The 23337-nt window shown below is 35.5% G+C and overlaps 1 protein-coding gene across 1 annotated transcript; it reads right to left on the bottom strand.

Moving 5' to 3' along the window:
• Window positions 1-545: 545 nt before the first annotated feature.
• Window positions 546-22889, bottom strand: LOC104895213 (phytyl ester synthase 2, chloroplastic). Its single transcript, XM_010681660.4, has 14 exons — window positions 22407-22889; window positions 15656-15707; window positions 14752-14807; window positions 14373-14531; window positions 12982-13089; window positions 11013-11119; window positions 9959-10080; window positions 9158-9308; window positions 7825-7955; window positions 4440-4806; window positions 2958-3071; window positions 2533-2615; window positions 2225-2334; window positions 546-1298 (listed from the first exon to the last, which is right to left on the bottom strand). The coding sequence occupies exons 1-14, from the start codon at window positions 22798-22800 to the stop codon at window positions 1108-1110; spliced, it is 2145 nt and encodes a 714-aa protein (XP_010679962.1). The 5' UTR covers window positions 22801-22889; the 3' UTR covers window positions 546-1107.
• Between the last annotated feature and the right edge of the window lie 448 nt (window positions 22890-23337).

Raw genomic sequence — 23337 nt, 5'->3', positions numbered from 1 at the left:
CTTTTGGCGGCAGCACGTGTTCGATTTAGGCTTCAGGTTATAAGCACGTGACAGCCACTAGAAAGTGGTCTCCCATTATTATCTTCAATTAGTAGTCATGTAAGTTTTTAACCCGCAATTATTGAGTAGTACTTGGTTACTTGACAAATATACAAGACTTTAGTATTTTAATTGCGTAGTATTTGGTTACTTGACAAATATACAAGACTTTTATTTTAATGGCGTAGTATTTAGTTACTCCCTCTCCTTTTTTTTTTTTTTATCTTTCTCACTTTCCATTTACACATCTTCCAATGCACATTTTTGAACTTAAATATCTTTCATCATATATTGGTAAAAATTATAACGATTGAATATTAATAATATACTAATTGAGACGAATCAAACAAGATCCCACATGACTATATTTTTTCTTATAAATTGAAAAACATTGAGAAGATTCTCTCTAAGTATGAATAGTGTCAAGATTCTAAGTGAGAACGATAAAAAAAACAGAGGGAGTACTTGACAAGAGTACAAGACTCGAATTTTAGACTGTTGAGGTGTTGTAGAAATCTCTTTATCTCCCTTACCCTTATAGCACTCGACCTACAAAATCTTGTTAAGAATACAAGACTCTTATATTAGTACATCTGTTTTTTTGATTGAAAAAATAAAAGATACATCACGCCAATTGTTGATCATTGATACCAAAAACAAGTGTAATGATAATAAAAACGAACATCTCCAAAATCCTACAGGATCTATTGTTCTTTATTTCTCCGACAGATCGACAGAAATTCATCAGAGCACGAAAATAACATTGTCACCAAGCCTTCGGTGTCTGCTTTTCTAATCATGGATTTCACTTCATCAGAGCACGAGAATAACATTGTCACCAAGCCTTCGTCGTCTGCTTTTCTAATCATGGATTTCACTTCATTAGAGTACGAAAATAACATTGTCACCAAGCCTTCGTCGTCTGCTTTTCTAATCTGGATTTCGCTTCATCAGAGCACGAAAATAACTGAGTCAGTAAGCCTTCGTCGTCTGCTTTTCCAATCAAAGCTTTCCTTTTGGAAGAACAAGACCAGTTTACAGAATTATGTTACAGAAATAAGTAAATAACTAAATTTCAAATGTGGGAATTTCAGCCGTTGAACCATGAATGGCTTGATACAATGTTCGAGCAGCAAGACTTCGGTAGGGATCTTTTTCCCTTTTATCCTTTAAATATGAAATGCAACGTTCAACCTCTGATTTAACTTGCAAATATAATTCATGAGCTTTCTCCCTGTCTCTCAACTCCTGCTTCATCCCTGTAGCACATAGCGAAATTTTATATCATGAAAGCTTTCGATGACTGATAGATAAGTCATTGAAAGAGGAGTTGATCACATAAGTGAATAGGGAAGTCAGGAAAACAAATGCTCCCTTTACTGCTTAAAACTAACAATCCAGGAAGAATAAGTCTTTAAGTACAGCTGACACATAAGAAAAATAACAAAAATGCACTCAATAACTAAAATTACCAAAATATCCTCAGTGAGTAGATGGAGTTAGGGTATTCTAGTAATTTTTGTGTGTGTTATGAGCATGATTTTTACCAACTCAGGAAGGAAAATGAAGGCCAATGTTTAGCAGTTAAACTTATGTAGTCTGTAGCAGTGTAGCTGAGTAGGTATCCTAATAAATAGAAGTTGACATACATAATCACCAGTCACCACTCGAAACAAGTCAGAAGGGCATACAGCGAGTAATAGGCTTTTCCTAAAATACGTACAGATGCAAATTAACATCAATCACTACATATCACATATAATTAAGCAACCGTTTCTTTCGAATATCCATTTCCAATTTCCAATCAACAACGGGTAAATCAATAGGACATGCACGAGCACGTATAATGCTACTTTAAACTACAATGCTGAACTCCACAAAGATTATCTAAAAGATATTAAGTGCGTAAAAGAAATACAGTATGAAAAGAGCAGCCAATGTTTAATGGTTGATCCATATCACAGGACCTCTACATTAAGGAGCAGGGTTTAGCAAGTTGCAATACCTCAGGTGTACTAAGTCACAACTCAAGTAATATTCAATTACAGGTATGATAAAACTGCCACTAGACAAATTTTTTAATATCTAGTTTTTTATAGATCCCATAACTATCTCGAAACTAGAAAGATATCAAGATAACAAATGTACATGGCAAAGAATCTACAACAGCAAATCAGGAAGATACCTGCAGTGTCAATCGGTTTTCCAAACAGGAAATAGAAGCGACCAGGGAGTTTTGGCAGAAGTCCTGGGAAATATGCAATTTGGTTTGCAACTTCCCCTTCCGAGTCAGTCCTACAAAAATTAACAAAGGTTAGATAATTGATTGCAGAATGGATGAGGCAGCCATACTGCAAAAGCTTTTATATTGCAACAAGCTTTCCTTTGAGCGCATATGATGATATAAAATAGGTAAAAGCTGGAGCTTGAGAGACCTGATAACTAGAAAGATAACGGTAAATCCAGTGCTTGTCAGATCAGGTAAAGCATTACCTTAATTGAATCTGACTAGTCCTTTTCTCTATAGTTTCCCTGAGGAAAGGAATCTTCATCTGATCTTCAGAGTCTAGAAGAAGCTGGAGAAATGCAATCATCTTAAATATTGAACTGAGCCAAAAGGAAAACCCGTTCATAAAGAATACAGGCAATTAATGGACGAAGTAGCTACACAATAATATTGTGCTTGAATCAAGATATTAGAAGGTACATCTAACTGGAGCAGGTTGCTGTCACACAGCACTCGCTATAACATGGAATGTGTCATATGCAATGGGTATACATGAATGACTTTGTAAGATTTGTGTCTTCTTAAATCAGTAGATAATGGATAATCATAAATCCTAATCATCAAAATATGTGTAATCTATTTTTGAACAGAGTATTACATAGATGATATTTCCAGAGAAGTACAAACTCACCTCACAAATATCATCTTCTCCAACAACCCCGAAGGGTATTATTTTTGCTCCAAATCTAGCAGCCATTCTTACAAATTCCGACCTTTCTGGCCAAAATAATTGATATTCCTCGCCCTGCATGAGTTTGCAATTTTAACTCTAAAAAGTTGTAGAATGTAAACATAATCATTCCAGTGCAATCAAGCAGATACAAGCCTCACATCAACAGAACAAAAATTAACTAATTCCAAGTATTTTGAAGGTGAGAATGAGACTTGACATATTTATACAAATGCTTCTTTCAAAAGAGAGGGTTTGGGACATGTAGAATGTGAATCTTTGTAGCTTCCAGTGCAAACAGTTCAGATATCTACACCATAAAGCAATAAATTAGATTACTAGGCTATGCCAAGTCATATAAGATCTTTGGTAACTCGGATACAAGACACATGTTTTTATCAAGTATGATTAATTCTACTCTTAACATCTTCCTTCCAGGCAATCTTCAACGCCTTCATCTATATATTTATTTTTTAACATTAAGATATAAATTCATGTTGATGGCTGTTAAGAGTGGTGGTACATAGTAAAAAAGCAAGCAAGTTACGCAACTTCATTAACAATTTAACATGTGTCCCAGCCTAAGGTAGAACTGTCACCTACTTGGACTGGAGCTTGTTTTAGCAGTTTATGACTCAATTTATCAGGGCATTTTACATCTATAAATGCTAAAACACACTAAATTTCCATCGAATCACACTTTCAAAATGGACCACACTCTGGTTTGGACACCTCTTACTTGATTATGAGATTTCATATACAGTCTAGTATTTGGTTTTTACTCAAGGGAAGATAGAAGAGGACAAGCCTGCATGATTTTTCTCGGCAAGGATCTGGTAAAAAAAAAAAAAAAACTCAATACTGCAAAAGAAGAGAGAGGCCAAAAAAGAAATTAGTTATTGCCAGGGGGGATGGGTAGATCAATTTAAGACATTGACCCCTGATAGCAAATAGAAAATCTCTACTACTGTGTAGCAGACCCCAGTAAAGGGGCTCTATCATTTAAGTCCTACTATCATTGGCAGTACAGGAATCAGCCCCATTTCCTTTCCTCCAATTTCTCAGGTGTGTTTACTCCTCCTAACCCTGGCTTAAGAAAAAGGCCAGAGAAGCAGAATGTTGTTGCTCCTATTTGATACTTACAGTGCTTCTATCGTTAGTTTTACAAGATCCTTTTACTTTGTAATAATCCTTGTCCTGCTTGTTGATAAATTATTTCACTGCCATCTTGCTCGAGTTATTAATCATATCACTTACACTGTTTCAAAAAAGATTCTAACTGCAAACCATTCTACAAGGATCTCTGACCTCTTTCCGAGGTCAGCTTATTGCACATAATTCGCAAGTTTGCACCAATTAAGTCTGTTATAAGAAAAATGAAGAGTGTGACTTTAAACATCACGGAAAACCAAACTTAAAAAAATGCACATTTTGGAAAGATACCTTTTTATGTAGAGCTTCCCGCATCCCTCCTGGATACAATAGAACATGAGAACCTGAAGAAAGCAACTTGTAGAAGTTACTAGCCGAAACTGGAACTGCACCCATGAGCCTGTACGAATCAAACATAGACATATCCAGATCATCTTCTTGCAGCTTTGTAAAAACCATAGGATGTGCAAGTCCTTTCAAGAGGACTTTTCTCTCCGACAAAAAGTTTATCACTAGAGGATAAATCTCCAAACCCAATAACATGTGATAGCCGATAAGCAGAACAGGACCTTCAACAGGAATTCCTGCAAGGCCTCTCACAATTTCACCGTTCTCGAAAGTAGAGAGCATCACTGGTCCAGTAGCAACGTTCAGCCATCTGTCCATCAGTGGTTATTTTGTTAATCAACATCCACACCACTCTACAATCTAAATGCGTGCAAAAGAGTTCCTCATTACTTCCTCTGTTTCAATATATAAGGAACTTTAATCTCTGTTTCAGAATTGCATTAATAATGTCAATTAACATAAAAAGTGGTATTATTAAAATAAACTACAATTTTACATTGAGATTGCAAGTGATATTTATTGTTGCAATGAGCCACTGACTTTATAGAATGACTTAGGGCCACTCTCCAAAGTGGAGATCGTCACTAGTCTAGTAGCAACATAAAGATATCTGTGATTAGTAATCATATTTTTTAACTATAATCATGACCCACACAATTTTAGTTTCTAAACCATGTAAATAGAGTTCCTCATTACTTCCTCCGGTTCATAATCTCTATTCTATAAGCCAACTCTTGAAGAATTTGGTGTCTATATAAAAAGACTAAAACACCCTCACTTATATAATAATTCAATTCAATTCAATTAAAAAATGATGCAAACATAAGCTTTTTAGGAACATTATTTAATCAATGGATTTTGCTACATATGCACATGATTATTTGATGTTTGCTAAATAGAAAAAAATGTCGGATCTTTCTTTTTGAGAAAATTTCTGAACAATTTTCTTACCTATTATTTGAGGTTATTAGATGTAGTAATATAATTTTACTTTCTATTTACTTTCCGACACATCGCCTGCATATAGGACTAGTACATATATAAGGCACTTTGTTTCAAAATTGCATGACAATATCAAATAACAATAAGATGTGGCATTATTAGTACATAATAACCTATAATTTTACATTCACACTACAAGCGACATTTATTGTTGTACTGAGCCACCGACTTGATAAAATGACACATGGGGCGTTTTGTTGGAGTACAAGGTGACACTCAAAAAGGGGGGTTGAATTGAGTAACATAAACTAATCGATTTTCGCAAAAACACTCTTATGGCACAGTGCCTTTGTGTTACTCACTTGCAAACTCTCAAATTGATGTTTTTGCTCGAACGAAATTGTACCAAAACAAGAAAATCAAATAATAAGGTACACGAATTTAACGTGGTTCAATCTCACCTCTGACATCTACGTCCACACAAACTACTCTTTTACTATCTAAATCTTAAAATACCAAACATTTAATACAATATGATTCCCCCACTACTAACTCTAGTACTGCTCCCCAACACTTAATCCTAAGTGTTGTTACTCTATATAATATGAGAACTACAGAAAGAATACTTCCTCACAAGTGTGCTTCTTATCAAGCAAATAGAGGATCGTTGCAATCGTTGTTTTAGAGACCTTAACTTACTAGAACTCTATGTCATACACTCTGCTCAAGAAGTTCGTTTTCAGCTTTCAAAATTTTAAACTCACAAATCTGAAAACGTAATTTGTTATAATGATTTCTATCCCTTATATAATTCAATCAACTGAATAAAAATTATTCTCCAAGATATAATTAACTTTTTGAAAAAAAATTTATTCCTAAAATAAAAAGAATAAAATCCATTCCTTTTCAAAATCAAAATTTATTTTTTATAAAAACATAATTTCCTCTTTTTCTTATAAAATAAGTATTCCTCCATTCTTATGTCAATTTTATCATATCACTTTTTATCCAAAATCTTTCCTACAAAAATCAGCTTTTTTCTTTTTACAAACATTTTCCTTCTCCGAAAAATTTTCAAACACGTTTTTCTTGATCTTTTTCGAAAACAAAAAAACTTTTATCTTTCTAAAATTGATTTTCGGAAATAAAAATCATTTTCTTTTTAAAACTGTTTTTCCAAAATCCAAAATCTTTTAAAAAATAAAAATCATTGATTTTTATTTTAGGAATAAAAATTGTTCAAAAAGTTAATTATATCATTGATTTTCTAAAAATTATCCAAAATCATTTAGGTAAAAATTGATATGATTAAAATTGGCATAAGATATGGAGGAATACTTACCTTATCAGAAAAGGAAGAAATTATGTTTTTATAAAAAATAAATTTTGATTTTGAAAAGAAAAGGATTTTATCCTTTTATTTTAGGAATAAAAATTGTTCAAAAAGTTAATTATATCTTGGAGAATAATTTTTGTTCAGTTGATTGAATTATACAAGGGATAGAAATCATTATAAAAAATTACGTTTTCAGATTTGTGAGATTAAGATTTTGAGAGCTGAAAACGAACTTCTAGAGCACAGAGTGTACGGCATAGAGTTCTAGTAAGTTAAGGTCTCTAAAACAACAATTGCAACGATCCTCTATTTGCTTGAATAAGAAGCACACTTGTGAGGAATCATTCTTTCTGTAATTCTCATATTATAGAGAGTAATAACACTTAGGGTTAAGTGTTTGGGAGCACTACCAGAGTTAGTAGTGGGCGAATCCTTCTCAAAACTTTTGACATCATTGGCTAGGATGGATACCATTTGAGACTTGACTAATTGGCAATACAGAGGAAGAATCATACAAGATGGACACCATGCATCTGAAAACTCCCAAAAGATGACTCACTCTTTTACTTCGCTGAGATCTAATTGACGCCTTCCTAACACTCCTCATCGATACATATTCACCATTGCCTGTGTTGCTGCTCCCTCCGATTTCATACACCTCACTCTGATGGAATTACTCTTTTACTCTGAAACTTTGAAGAAGAAGAAAATTGGTGGTAGGTTGGAGAAGGGAAGATAGCCAGAAAGGAGGTCGAAGAAGAGACAGACAAAGGTATAAATATCTCAGTCCTTAGGGGGTAGGTGGGTATGAAGTTCCATATAACAAAACCTCAATAAACTGCTGTGTCGATTTCATAGGTGACGTAACCAGTACAGCCCTTACACTCCAACTAAACACGCAGTAGATTGTGAAACATATAATGGTTATCATGCCTCATATTTTAAGTATATGACATTTGAGCTTTTCTTATTTCCTTTTTTTCTTCTACTTAAATGGTCTACCTTTTGCCGTTCATCTAGATAAAATATGTCTAAATATGACGAGTTTACCTGAATGACTCGGATGCTCTTTTAAATTCAGCTTCAGTGGGAGGCATATAGTCAGAAACATAGTCATGGAATTTAGCACGGCGGTAGAAACATGTGCTCTTTATAATGGTTGTCAAATCAATAGTATCGTCCTGTGAATCAAAACATGAAAGGACAATGTCAAGACTAGTTAAAATGTTAAATACAGACAGATAAAGGAAGAAAAGGACAACTTTATCTTTGCGCTTGTGTGATTACAAGTTCAAAAGACTCTAGTAAAATCTTTGCTTTCTCTTACCCCCTGGATTTCTCCTTTCTGATTGTCTAATATCTGTAGTTTGATATCGACAGGGTCATTTTGTTTCCTCTCTGTTCTCCAATTGTTTTTCCTCTCTCTCATGTAATTAAATCAGTTTATTTACCTTTCGCTAATCTTTTTTCACCCTATTCCACTTACATAATTATATAAATTAAATCAACTATTTAATTGGATACAATCTACTACATGTTAATTGTTAAAGATTCCAACTTTTAGGGTTGACTACTTGTGACAATCATACAAGAAAAAGCAAGAAATTCAAATTTATTACCACAACTGACCATTGATATTAACAATTCGATCGATTAATTAACTTGAAAAATATATCACTTACACAATGAGATTTCTTTTCTTGTGCATCCAACATACTTAGACGTTTGCAAAAAAAAAGATGCTACTATTATACTAAAAGTAATCTTAACGTTGAACTTTTTAACGAGTCTAATTGGTCATATAATGTAGCCCCCCCCCCCCCCCCAACACACAATTCTATAAGCCGCTGTCACTGATGTATATGCACATGCACATAGTGAGAGGAAGTAGGCCGGACAGAGCACATTCGTTATACACTTATGTAGTTATGTGCAACTTCATTTATACACAAGATTCAGATCATTTGTTTATGTACACATTCCAAGGTGCATTCTCTACGCAGACAAAAGCATGCATATAGTTATGTGTAAATGAATATATCCAAATTCATTATATGCAATTTCACTCAGATGCATATTTCAAGTTTGCATCTCAAAAATAATAACTGAGTGCATAGAGCTTAAGTACACTGGCGCATATGATTAATAATCTGCAGTGGGATTATTCGAAATTTCGGGTATTCGTATTCCCTGTACTGTCTTCAAACAACGTTTACCTGTCTAATACCTTGGATAATTTTCCCTCCCCGTGGAAGAAACATTGCAATAAAAAATTGTCACAAGCATTACAAAATATTATTATTTGGAATCTGACTATGTCTTACCAGTATCCAACTTTATACGAGTAACCTCAAACTCAAATAAAGGACAAAGTTCAACTTACCAGGAAGAGGAAATGACCAGAATCCTTGAATTTGCGAATCTCACACTTGGGCATTTTACCAGTGTCTTTCAACACACGGATCTCTTGTTTTGGTAAAGCTCCACGAATCCTTTCAGCTTCCTCCAAGTTTGGTAATAGGGGATCCATTCCACTGAAATAACATACACATATCAAGCCAAGAAACAGACAGTTGAAGAATGAACACCGACACACTGAGGATACCACCAGGACCCAAGCATCAACCACGAAGTTATAGGCTTAAAATTATAGGATAACATACAACTATTTTCATACTTCCTCCATTCTTTTTTAGTTGCAATAATCTAACTTTTGCCGATTCACATACTCCACTTTGACTATCCCTGGTGATTTAGACCCAAGGAGAAACATAGTCATGTATCATCTGCTTAGATTTGTCTTTATATGTCGTTTCAAGATATGAACATTTTATCCCCTCAAAAAGAAAAAAGATATGAACTTGACACGATTGCACAGAAAATCTCATTTTCTTGACACCAAGGGCCAGGATATCCAGCTTCCAACTAATATGAAGAGACAGGCGGAATGGAAGAGGTTCCCTATAGATCAAAAGATGAACTAAGGTCAAGAGTTAACTCACAAACTATCTCACTTGCAAGAGTTTGTTATATTTACCAAGTGTAGAGAACAACTTAACAAACAATTAAACCACCATGCTTTTCGTAAGATGAAGGGTTGAAGCAAGCCAGAGATGCAAACTGAGGGGATTTTTGTGTTTATATATTTACAAATCAAGCTTATGTGACGAAAAAGGATGAGCACCTGGCAAGAATCAAAACCTGAGCTCTGACAGCATGTAAACGTGAATTTGCAAATGAGGCAGCTGATTTCATCATCTGCAGCTTCCAAAGAAGTGTGTCTCTAGGAAGAATATCAGCCAAGACCTGCAATCTTAATCATGAATTTCTTTTAAGTAGGTAATGAGTGATTACAAAACTGAACCGGACATATATTTTACAATGTGAGAGGCTAAGGTTCATTTATATACAGCAATATTCAGTCGACAGCTTGACCATGATATTTGTGCACATGATGACCCATTAGATTGAGCATAAAATAGTGCAACTAAGTACACAAATAGCCACTCCAAGAAAAGTTCCATCCAAGGACTATGACCTTATCGCTCATATTTGAGTAAGACATTGGTTCCAATTGATGAAAAAAATAGCATTCTGAAACCAATCATGGATGAAACAAATATGAAAATATATGCACAGCATTGATATTTAAACAAAATAAGTCACTCTAATATCAAATAAGCAAGAGTGCAGGTTAAGTAACTAAAAGGTATTCCAAATTTCAATTTTTTTCTCAGCCTTAGTCTTTCCAAATCCCAAAGCAGCTTCCAGTATCCCTGCAGTACAGGAAGCTATAAAAAAATTTCAGCAGAGACATGTGGAGTGAAGGAACAGCATGAAAGAGGATTATAGTTCAGTAATGTCTCTTTCCTCTATGTTTTGAATTGGCAACATACAGAGAAGCTCAAAAGACTTGATAAACCACAACTCAAAAGCTAGGTTGCACATAGACGGATACGAGTACGGGTGCGGATTCGGGTACGGGGACAGAAAACGGCAAGATTTTGAAATTTTAGGAAAGGGTACGCGTATCCAATATCCATACAAGATACGTATCGTATCGGGTACGGGTGCGGGTACGAGTACGTGACCTAGAAGAAGTACCCATGCTACATAGCTCAAAAGTACGCTATAAAACCATAATATGTAAAACCTAGTGTACAGATAATCCCTTCAATCAACATCATAAATATCAAAAAGCCATACAGCGGATGTTATTTGAGAACATTGAGTCTTACAGAAAAGTAGGTCGACAGCTCACCAAGACCTTGAAGCAGTTGCTGCAGTGTAGCTTGCTGTTCAGGCCCTTTCTCCGTACTAGATGAGACCCAATTAAAAGGTCCGCCTGCAAAAATTGACAAAATAAATTTCAATTGCAAGCTATTGCTACAAGACAGAACTTGATTGTCCTCTTTCTCGTAGTTAAAACCAAGATGGAAAAGCAGTGAAAAAAGTCTCATTATATCAGAAAGTACACTGCATTAAAGGTCCATGACATCCATCAACTTTGGTGAATGGCGACAGACATAGAAGCTCTATGGTTAGGGAGCTACATCATTATTTCACTAATAGCAACTCAGTTCCTTCACAATGTTATTACGCACGTCAAGACTCTCGAGTCTCGACTATTAGGATCACTGCTTATAGTATTATGTCATCAGCTAATCTAGCAATTGTTCATCACTGTAACTGTTACCATTTTGCAGTTGACATGTTAAGGTCTCAGGTTTTCAGGGCGTGGTACTGAGTAAAAGTCCTTTGAGAAAGTAATTTTCTAATTTTTTATATTTTACTTAGCATTTTCTGTTGAACTCTAAAAGTAACGAAATTTAGGGTCTATGCATATTTTCTCTATACTTGTCTTTCTTCTTTCGAAACTTTTCTAAACTTCTATTATTTTTCTGACCTTTTCTTTATTTTTCTGAAATTTTCTTTATTTTTCTGAACTTTTCAAGCTTCTCTCTACCTTTTGCATACTTACACTTGATTATCCAGAACTTCAACTTTTCTGAACATTCTGAACTTTTCTTAAATTTTCTGAACTATTCTTAAATTTTCTGAACTATTCAGAAAGTAAGTAAAGAGAACAAAACCCTTAATTAAGAAAGATCTCCATTACTAGTTGAGGTAGCATGGTAAAGTTACTATCACTTGGCAGATGAAAATTTCTTTATGTTTATCTTAAAAGTTTAGTATTTTGACAGGTATTGATATCCCACATACTTTGGGTGATGACAGGAATAAGATTTGGAGCAGAAAAGCCATTGACAGTTACAACTAGACAATGCACCCTTAGATTTAATTTCCTGGTGTAGGTTCTCTTAAGTTACTCCGTCTCCACATATATACTTTCCATTTCTAATTTAGCACTATTCATAAGCAAAAAAAATCTTCAAAAAAAATTCCAATATATAAGAAAAAAACAGTCATGTGAGGTCCTATTTGATTCGTTTCATTGAGTACATTATGGAAATCAAACTTGTATTATTTTTTATACAAAATGTCTATTGGCAAACGTGAAAAGGAGAAATGGAAGTCTATTGGAAGACAGAGGGAGTATTAGTCACTGAAAAGTGACCTCAAATAAAATTATACGCAGAGCAGAAAGATCCACACAAACACTAATCAGTCAGCACTCAGCTGGTATTCAGAAGTTGCAATACTTGCAACATGTGGAGGCTAAAACCAACTAAACATATATTAGAGAGCAGAATATTATGAACTATAATAAATCACCTGGAGTAAGATATAATGAAATGAATATGTTTATGATAAATATCCTAAGCAAGCAATTGTTCTCTGCTAGAACTTCTAGTCCTCCGTATGGGTTCTAAACTTAGAGAAGTTGATAGCACAAACTTACATCTATCAACCCAAATTGCTGAAATGAAGAGGAAGACAAGAATATATGGGTCAATTGAACTAAAGGACCATAGATGGGTGACATCTCAATGGAGGTAGTGCGGACTGTATTCCCATCCTCCATAGTCCGTATGAAACCACAATGTTGAGGAAATTGATTTAACGGACTTACATGGGACAGTTGACACCACAAACTGCTGGAGTAAAGGGTATAAATTACTATATGAGTAAAATTAACCAAGGAAGGTAGGGCATAGTACCCAGTTTTCAGCATGCACAGACTGTATTGGCATAGAGATGAAGGAATACATGTCAGATAATGAGATAATAGAGAGGAAACATAACCTGTTACTAGGCTGAGTGTGTATGGTAAACTGATAAGAGAAAGCTCACTGGGGACAACTTCCAATAAAGGTAATAGAGATTGCAGATGTGACTTGTCGGAACATGTAGCTGCAAGACCAATATCAGCAAGATATTATTACTAGTTCAGGCAAGGTAACAGAAAGAACATTCATATTCGGGTTCCTTTCCACTAATATTGGGAACCATGGAATAGCCTGACAATAACTTCCTTCATGATCAAAGCGTTGTGTCTAGATTTCCAGTGGATTTAGTAGCCTCTAGAGAGACAATATGGACATATCATTACTCATTAGTCAAACAGCACACAGTCAACTGTCACTCAAGTGATGTCTAACTAGAAACTTGAATAGAGTCTTATTAAAGGACTAAATAACAACTTCTATTAGCGAAGACATCAGACATGGATAACATAACAAAATCAATGCTCTAATCTAGAGGGTCTGAAAGACATTTTTAACAAAAAGATATTCCCCATGAATCAAGGATCCTTCTACTCCCCATGTTTTACTTTCAAGTTTCAAATATAGTGAACTTTTGCCTGTTTTGGCACCTTACAGCTATACTTTTCACATAGATGAAATTGTAGTGAGGCCACTCTAAATTTTGACTGAAAAGATGTCATGCATAGCCGAAATTCTTTGCTGTCTAAAGAAACCAATTAGCTTAATACTTCCTACATCCCATAATATAGTGCTCGCATTCCTTTTTGGGTGTCCCAAAATGTTGTGCCTATTTTTTTTATCAATTTGTTTGGACTAAATTATCCTTCATTTCTACATAAAACTTTCCAAAATACCCCTACCTTTCTTTCAAAATATGTGCCCCTATTTATTGTTTTACACTTTTACACTATTCCAAGGAACATTTATTGCCCTTTCAATTTTTTTAAAGGAAAAAGAAGAAAAAAACTAGTTGCAATACAAAAGTAGCCAACAAACATTTACTTAGATATACTACCTCCGTTTTACAATACATGCACTATTTCCATCTTTTGGATGTTTCGCAATACATGCACTATTTCCTTTTTTGGATGTTTCACAATGTATCCCCCCCTTTAAAACATAATCACATGGGTTCAAAAAGCAATCACAACACTCTCTTTCCTCACCCTTGGTTTGTGCCATATAAGAAATGGTGCATGTATTGTGAAATGGAAGTAGTATGTTTTTGAGAAATCCTAAAACTTCTCCCATTTTCCTTAATTCTTGTGAAAAATGAGAAGTGAGCACTATATTATGGGACGGGAGGAGTAGTATATTACATTAAAAACTACAAGATTGATGCTAATTCAGCTCATAGATTGTATATAGCGGATTTCATCAAGAAGATCATACAAAGCACAAACTGATTACACAAACGATAATTCTTACCAGGATTAGCCAAAATAAGTACAAGATCAATATCAGGATTTCGAGCTGCCACAGCTAATGCAAGACATCCTCCAAGAGATTCTCCAACAAGATATATTGGTCTCCCAGGGAAATGGTGATTCTCTGACCTTACAGTTTCCTCCACCAGCAGTACCAGTTCTAAAGCAGAGAGAAGGATGCAAACAATATTGTCCATCAGATCAGAGAACAATTTGTGGAAAACCACCTTTTAAGAACTTTTTCGCACCATACCACCTTTTAAGAACTTTTTCGCACCAAACCACCTTTTATATGGAACATTTTGTGGAAAACAACCTTTTAAAAAAATTTATATGGAACAATCAGTTTTCTGCAAAAGCGGAAGAGAAAAGAGATAGACCTTGAAATGGAGTTCGATCCTTGACAGGTATATGCAAACACCATACTTCAAAAATCCTTGACAAGGTAGAGAAAATCCCATAAGATGTCATAGTGAAAGCAAAAATATTAAAAGTCATTAAGATTATGTAATAAATGATTTCGGGACGCCAAGGAATATTTCCTGTATTTAAATCAATACAGTACTATATAGCAATATCAATGTATATTATTAAAGCGCGTAGGCAAGAATTATAACCCGTCACATGTCGCTTCATTTCAAGTGCTGACATGACACCATTTCGAACCCTTAACCACCTTTAATTCTATTGTCAAAATCATACCACCAAGCTACGATCTCTAATTTGTAATAAAACTCTAATGTCAATTACTAGAGCCTTTTTCTTGATTTAAAATTTTAAATGATCACAAATTTAAATTAGATTTTAGTAGTGTAATACATATACAACATTAATGCCCTGAACTTTCTAATTGTCCAAAATGATAAACAATCCCATAAATGATATTACTTTCGAATCTCTTAAAATGTACCATAAAACATTACCCCGACAACCCAATAACTAGTATATGATAGGTCATAAAATGATGCAAGATCAAGTGACACATCAGCTACTGGTTCTCATGAAGTTCTCTTGCTTAGAGTACACTTTCTTGAACACTAACTAATCCGATTTAGAAAGTGAGTGTTCTTCTCTATTTCAACCGTGCATTCCTTGTAAAAGTATCCGAGTATTCCATAGGTTTACACATCACAAAGCACGACAATAAATCTTTTCAATCTAATTAAATCGACTTTCATCAGACTGCAAAAGCAAAGATGTGTATACATAAAAAGTGAGACAAAGCTGTAAACGGCTAAACGCAGCGACAACAACAGAACTGGTAATGCAGTATGTAATACTCACTCGCTGAGCCTCTTGTGTTGTAAAACAAGTCCAAGTCCAAGACCATCAAATCCTGAAATTTGAATTCATATATGAAAAAAAAGCCATCAATTTCAAAGCCACATGGAAAAATAATAATGAAACGTCAAAACAAAACAAGTACTCAACTCTTCTAGTACCCAAACAAGTGGACGTTAAAATACCGTTAGAAATTAGAGTGTAATTCATTAATGTTTTTTTGGCGATCAAAAATTATACTTCCTGTGTTATTTTTCTATTAAACAATGGGATTTTTACCCTATTCACTCATAATCTTTGGTATATTCGTCTCAATATATACTCTCACAATATCAAATTTGTATAATTTTTACTAAAAAGTAATTAAAGATATAAATACTCCCTCCATTCTGTTGGTATATTCGTCTCTATATATACTCACAATATCAAATTTGTATAATTAAAGATATTAATACTCCCCCTATTTTGTTCTAAATGAAATATTAGGTGAATAACTTGGTTATGGTGTCGTTGTTCGAGTTACGTTAGTTATACACGTGGATTGTTTACGGTATAGTAAACAATGAGCTTTGAAGTAACTAGAAACCGCAAATTGTGCTTGGTGGGTTGAGCCAAACATGCTGCAGCATAATCGCATGAGCATGAGCATTAGCGTGCATTAGTGTGCATGCTCGCACAAGCAGCAAGCAGTAGACTGCAATAGGCTGAAGTATCGCATGATCGCACAAGCAGCAAGCAGTAGGCTGCGAGGCATCGCACAGCATCGCGCAGGGCTGGAGGCTGGAGGAGGCGCACATCGCGACTCGCGATGCTCGTCGCGACTCGCGACGAGAGCCTGTCTCTCCCAAAATTTGTGCGTGCTTCAGCGGTTTTTGACGGTTTATTTTTGTGCGTGCATAAAGTGGTGTTCACCACAGATGAAAGGGAGTAGATTCATATAATATTTTTCTCTCTAAAAAGCACTTTCTCTCAAGCTTTGATAAGATTAATCATCAAACACAAAACAAAAATCTTATTCTCATTTTGACAAGATTCATACGAGCGTGACTCTTGTTGTTCTTCTTTGTATCTCGAAATTGAATTCCGTGCAACCCGTGCTTCGTATAGGGTCGGAATATCACTTTTGGGAAAGTGTCTACACACGCCTAGAAGATTCGTATTTCATAGTATTCATCTTCTTCACCCTTTTCTAGTTCTAACAATCCAAAAGTGATATTTTTGAAGATGGCTACGGTACGTGAAATGATCGAATTTTCAGAAACTTGAAAAGTTTGAGGGTGTGGGATTCCGTAGATGGCAAAAGAAGATGCATTTTCTTCTCACTTCTCTTTCGGTGGCATATGTTTTGAGTACTCCAAAACCCGAGTTTGTGGAAGATGAAACTTTGGAGGCCTCAAGGAGAAGGAACAAGTGGGAGAATGACGATTATATATGTCGTGGTCACATTTTAAACGGTATGTCTGACACTTTATTTGATGTTTATCAATTTTATGAATCCGCTAAAATGCTTTGGGATGACCTTGAGTCAAAGTACATGGCCGAAGATGCATCTAGTAAGAAGTTCTTAGTTAGTAATTTCAATAACTTTAAGATGAATGAAACAAGGCCTGTGATGGAACAATTCCATGAAATTCAAAGGATTTTAGGAAGTTTTAAACAACACAATATTAGTATGGATGAAACTTTATTGTATCTTCAATAATAGACAAATTACCACCAAGTTGGAAGGATGTTAGAAATACTCTTAAACATAGGAAAGATGATATAAATGTGGAACAATTGGGTGCTCATCTTCGGATTGAAGAGGGCATTCGGGTTCAAGATGGACAAAAGGAGGTAAATCCTAATTCTTCTACCATTAACATGGTGGAGGATGGAAAGTTCAAAGACTCAAACCCTAAGAAGAGGGCTAATAATTTCACCAAAGGCAACAATTTAAGAAGCCTAAGAATGGTGGAGGTGTTCAACAACGTGGTTGTTGGGAGTGTGGCAAGCCCGGACACTTCAAAAAGGATTGCTTCCTATGGAAGAGGAAAATGAACAAAAAGAATGAGCAAGGTGGAGGGAAAGGCGAGTCTAGCCAATCCCAAGCCAAACAAGGTACTTGTACACAACTTTCATGTAATTCAAGTTTGAATTATATGTGTATGATTTCTGAAATCTTTTGTGTACAGGATGATTGTTCATGGTATATCGATTCAGGAGCTTCAAGCATGTGTGCAAGGAGCGGTCTTCATTCAAAACCTTCAAGGAGGTGGACAATGGAGAAGTTCTATACATGGGGAATGACTCTACAGCTCAAGTTCTCGGTGTAGGACAAGTAGAGTTGGTCTTTAGTTCCGGCAAATCTCTAGTGTTAAGAGATGTTGTATTTGCTCCGGAACTTAGGCGTAATCTAGTGTCAGGAGCTATCTTGAATCGAATAGGTTTTAAAATGGTTTTTGAGTCGGACAAATTTATATTATCTAAGGGTGGTTTGTTTGTTGGACTTGGTTATTTGTGTAATGGTATGTTTAAACTTAGCATTTCAAATGCTTTAGTAACAATGTGTGTGTTATTAATGATAATTCTTCTCTTTGGCATTTAAGACTTGGTCATGTTAATTATAGAAAATTATATTCTATGGCTAAGGATGATTTAATTCCTTCTTTTGATCCAAGTATTGAGAAGTGTAGAACATGCATGCTTACCAAAATAACTAGGTGTTCTTTCCCTAATAATGTGGAAAGAGATACTAAATTGCTTGATTTGGTACATAGTGATCTTTGTGATTTTCATAGTACACCTTCTTTAGGAAACAAAAAATATATAGTAACATTTATTGATGATCATTCACGATTTTGTTATGTATATCTATTGTCTACTAAAGATGAAGCCCTAGAAAAATTTGAGATCTATAAAAATGAAGTAGAATTGCAACTAAGTGACAAGGTTAAACGGTTTAGAACCGATAGAGGTGGTGAATTTCATAATCCTAGTTATTTCCAAGCTTTAGGAATATACATGAAACAACCGCGGCTTATACACCACAACAAAATGGTGTAGCGGAAAGAAAAATAGAACTTTACAAGAAATGGTAAATTCTATGTTATCCTACTCGGGTTTGAGTGATGGTTTTTGGGGTGAAGCGGTTTTAACCGCTTGTTACATCTTGAATCGTGTTCCTATGAAAAAGAACAAAGTAACCCCTTATGAATTATGGTACAAAAGAAAACCAAATCTAAGTTACATTAGAGTTTGGGGATGTAGGGCAATAGTGAAAGTGCCGGAACCTAAACGTAAAAAGTTAGGTGAAAGAGGAGTTGAATGCATCTTTATAGGATATGCTGCTCATAGCAAATCCTATAGGTTCTATGTTATAGAACAAAACGACTTTTGGTCGGTTCACACTATTGTGGAGTCAAGGGATGCAATTTTTGATGAAAATAGATATTCATCGGTTCCTAGACCAAAGGATATAACTCCAAGTACCGAAATTCAAGATTGATCAAAATGATGATCATGAGTTAGATGAACAAATTCTAGATGAAAATGTTGCATCTACATCAACTCAACCAAGGAGAAGTAAACGGGTTAGGAAAGAGAAATCTTTTGGCCCGGATTTTCATGTATATTTGGTTGAAGGATCAAGAGATAGTGTTTTGACTAAATTTCCATATGTCTATAATGTGGAAGGGGATCCTTTAACATATGATGAGGCCATGCAATCTCAAGATGCTTCATTTTGGAAAGAAGCTATTGATGATGAAATGGACTCAATCATGGGGAATAACACATGGGTTTTAGCGGACCTACCTCCTAAATGTAAACCAATAGGGTGCAAATGGATTTTCAAGAAGAAAATGAAAATCGATGGAACTATTGACAAGTTCAAAGCCCGGTTAGTGGCACAAGGCTTTTCTCAAAAGCCGGGTATCGATTATTTCGATACATATGCACCTGTAGCTCGAATCTCCACTATAAGATTATTGATTGCCCTTGCAGCAATTCATAATCTTGTGATCCATCAAATGGATGTCAAGACTGCGTTCTTGTATGGAGAATTAGATGAGGAGGTTTACATGAGACAACCGGTTGGATTTGTTGTCAAAGGTCAAGAACAAAAAGTTTGCAAACTAATTAGATCTTTGTATGGGCTAAAACAAGCACCTAAGCAATGGCATCAAAAATTTGATGAGTAGTGTTGTCTAACGGATTCAAATTGAACAATTCAGATAAAGTGTGTATATAGCAAATTTGATGACAATGGTCATGGTGTTATGATTTGCTTATATGTAGATGACATGCTAATTTTTGGAACTGATTTATCCCAAGTTGATGGACTAAATCTTTTCTATCGTCTAAGTTCTCAATGAAAGATTTGGGGGAGGCGGATGTCATTCTAGGAATTAGAATTAAAAGAAGCAAAGGTAAATTGAGTTTGTCTCAATCTCACTACATGAAAAGGTTCTTAAGAAATTCGATGTTAGTGGTTGCTCTTTTGTGTCAACTCCAATGGACCCTAGTGAGAAATTACTACCTAATGTAGGTAGTGCTGTATCTCAACTTGAGTATTCAAGGGTGATTGGATGTTTGATGTATGCAATGACGAGTACTAGGCCGGATATCGCATTTGCGGTAGGCAAACTCAGTAGGTATACTAGTAATCCTAGTGTACAACATTGGCAAGCTATTCGTCGTGTATTAAGGTATTTAGGAAAAACCAAGGACTATGGTTTATCCTAGTGGATTCCTTCGGTTTTAGAAGGGTATTCGGATGCAAGTTGGATCTCTAAAAAGAGATCACTCTTCTACAAGTGGATGGGTATTTCTACTTGGGGGAGGTGCTATATCTTGGGCTTCCAAGAAACAAACTTGCATAGCGGATTCCTCCATGACTTCGGAATTCATTGCTTTATCTTCCGCAAGCAAAGAGGCGGAGTGGTTGAAGAATCTCATGATTGAGATTCCTTTGTTGCCAAAACCGATATCGCCATAGCGATTCATTGTGATAACGATGCTGCTTTGGCAAGAGCATATAGTCAAGTCTATAATGGTAAGTCAAGACATATGGTGTGCGGCATAGCTACATCCAAGGACTTATCAAGGATAGTGTAATCACTGTTGACTATGTACGTACAACGTATAATCTAGCGGATTGTTTTACAAAGGCCTTGGCTAGAGATAATGTAAAGAGGATGGCAATCGGTTTAGGATTGGAGCCCCTCGAGAATCACGAATGAGGGAATCTTAACTTAACGCCCAATATGACGTTGGGTCTTAAGTTCAATAAGATTAATTTCTTCATTTAGATGATTGTAGAACTTTTATTCATCCTAAGTTTATAGTTCTATAACTGTGTTGTATAAGGAGGTTGTAAATCTTAATAGGTCTCTTGTTTTGCTTTTCACAGTAGCATGTATTTTAGAGATCTACCTATGTAAGTGTGAAGTTTAGCCGCTTCAAGGAGCTATTGGGGCATAGCTTTGATACACTTATGAATAGATATGGACACAAGGCTTTATGTGTCGGTTTATAATGAGTTTAAGTAAATTTATCTTGTGTGTATTGTATCTTCGGGTTTCCATTATGTATTGAAATTGGTTCAATCGTTATCGACACCAATTGGATATGAAAGTTCAAGTTTTATACACTTTCATTTATGCATAAGATGTTTGTTTTGATGATGTTTAGTGCTTATTATCTTATAGAATACTCTAAATGGGGGAGGATTGTTGGATAATTTAGAGTATTTGGTTGATTAAGTTCATGTAACGTATAACTTGAATAACTTGGTTATGGTGTCGTTGTTCGAGTTACGTTAGTTATACACGTGGATTGTTTACGGTATAGTAAACAATGAGCTTTGAAGTAACTAGAAACCGCAAATTGTGCTTGGTGGGTTGAGCCAAACATGCTGCAGCATAATCGCATGAGCATGAGCATTAGCGTGCATTAGCGTGGCATGCTCGCACAAGCAGCAAGCAGTAGACTGCAATAGGCTGAAGGTATCGCATGATCGCACAAGCAGCAAGCAAGCAGTAGGCTGCGAGGCATCGCACGCAGGGCTGGAGGCTGGAGGAGTCGCGCATCGCGACTCGCGATGCTCGTCGCGACTCGCGACGAGAGCCTGTCTCTCCCAAAATTTGTGCGTGCTTCAGCGGTTTTTGACGGTTTATTTTTGTGCGTGCATAAAGTGGTGTTCACCACAGATGAAAGGGAGTAGATTCATATAATATTTTTCTCTCTAAAAAGCACTTTCTCTCAAGCTTTGATAAGATTAATCATCAAACACAAAACAAAAATCTTATTCTCATTTTGACAAGATTCATACGAGCGTGACTCTTGTTGTTCTTCTTTGTATCTCGAAATTGAATTCCGTGCAACCCGTGCTTCGTATAGGGTCGGAATATCACTTTTGGGAAAGTGTCTACACACGCCTAGAAGATTCGTATTTCATAGTATTCATCTTCTTCACCCTTTCTCTAGTTCTAACAATGACACTATTCATTGATCAATTTTAATTCTAATTTATCGATATATATAATAAAAAACATAGTCGAGTAGAGTCTTGTTAAATTCATCTTACTACATACTATCAAATTATAACTTTTTCATATTTTGTACGTGTATACCACTAAAAATATTAATCAAGATATTAATGAAAGATATAAATGATTAAAGAAGCACAGAAATAGTTAAACTTGTGCATTCGCAAGCATAAAAACTCAATTGTTGGAATGGAAAAGTAGGAGAAGTGAGAGAAGTGACAAACCAGGCAAGTAGAGAAGAAGAGGACAATTTTGAAATTGACTGGCAGTGCCACTCTCTAACAGCGAAAACCAGCGAGGTGGGCCAGGGCGATCTCCGCCATCGGATCTGATGAACATCTTCGCGAGTTCAAAGTAATCTCTCCAACTTTTGTTTACTTCTTCATCCATTTTTGCAATTACTGCTTTTCCGTTGATATTAGTATTCGCATGAGCTCCATCAACTTTTACAGTCGTCGTTGTCGTTGATAGCGGCGATGAATTTGACTTACGCTCTGCGTTAATGGCAACAACGGCTGGTGGACGCTGCGACGGAGTAGTATTACTGCTACTAAATAAATTCGGTAGTTGCGTTGATAATCCGGCGCCGGCGAGATAGCGACCACCGGCAGTCGCCATTGATTGGAGATTGGAGAGATATGGAGAGTTGCTAAGTTGGCACTTGGCATCATTATATACTCAAAAGTGAAATCGCACACGTCAGCTTCTCTATTTTTACTTATTTGTTTGCTTTGTACATTTTCATTTGGGTTAGTTGGTGAAGTATTTTAACTTTTAAGGATGCAACTTAAGATTTTAGATTGAATTTTGTTTTAAATCCTAAATCTTACTTTTTGTGAAATGTACAACCGTAATATTTGGAAATAAATAAGAGTTACATTGATTAACGTATTTCACTGGATTTTACCTCAATAAAGTGCAATTTGCAATTGAGAGGAATCTCTATTTGTGTGTTTAATACACTTGTTGTTTATAAATCAATATGTGCTTATGTGTTTGAAACACTTGATATCTATAGATAAATTGGTTTTTTCACCAAATGCCACCGATTTTTCACGAAATTTACCGGATACCCTCGCACTTTTGAAAATACACGAGGAACCCCTCATTGCCCTTAATGACTAACGGCGATCATTAACCTTAATTTTCTGTTTT

The sequence above is a fragment of the Beta vulgaris genome, chromosome 6 (assembly GCF_026745355.1).
Source record: "Beta vulgaris subsp. vulgaris cultivar EL10 chromosome 6, EL10.2, whole genome shotgun sequence".
Lineage (NCBI taxonomy): Eukaryota > Viridiplantae > Streptophyta > Magnoliopsida > Caryophyllales > Amaranthaceae > Beta > Beta vulgaris.
The sequence above is the reverse complement of the archived record's forward strand: the minus strand, read 5'-3'. Positions and strand labels throughout refer to the sequence as shown.

Excerpts from the sequence above, each read along its gene's own strand:
- LOC104895213 (XM_010681660.4), bottom strand. The coding sequence starts at position 22,800 with ATGGCGACTGCCGGTGGTCGCTATCTCGCCGGCGCCGGATTATCAACG. Across the intron at positions 7,956-9,157 it reads CTGGTCATTTCCTCTTCCTG|GACGATACTATTGATTTGAC; the intron begins GTAAGTTGAACT and ends TTTGATTCACAG. Across the intron at positions 2,616-2,957 it reads GAGAAGATGATATTTGTGAG|CTTCTTCTAGACTCTGAAGA; the intron begins GTGAGTTTGTAC and ends GCATTTCTCCAG.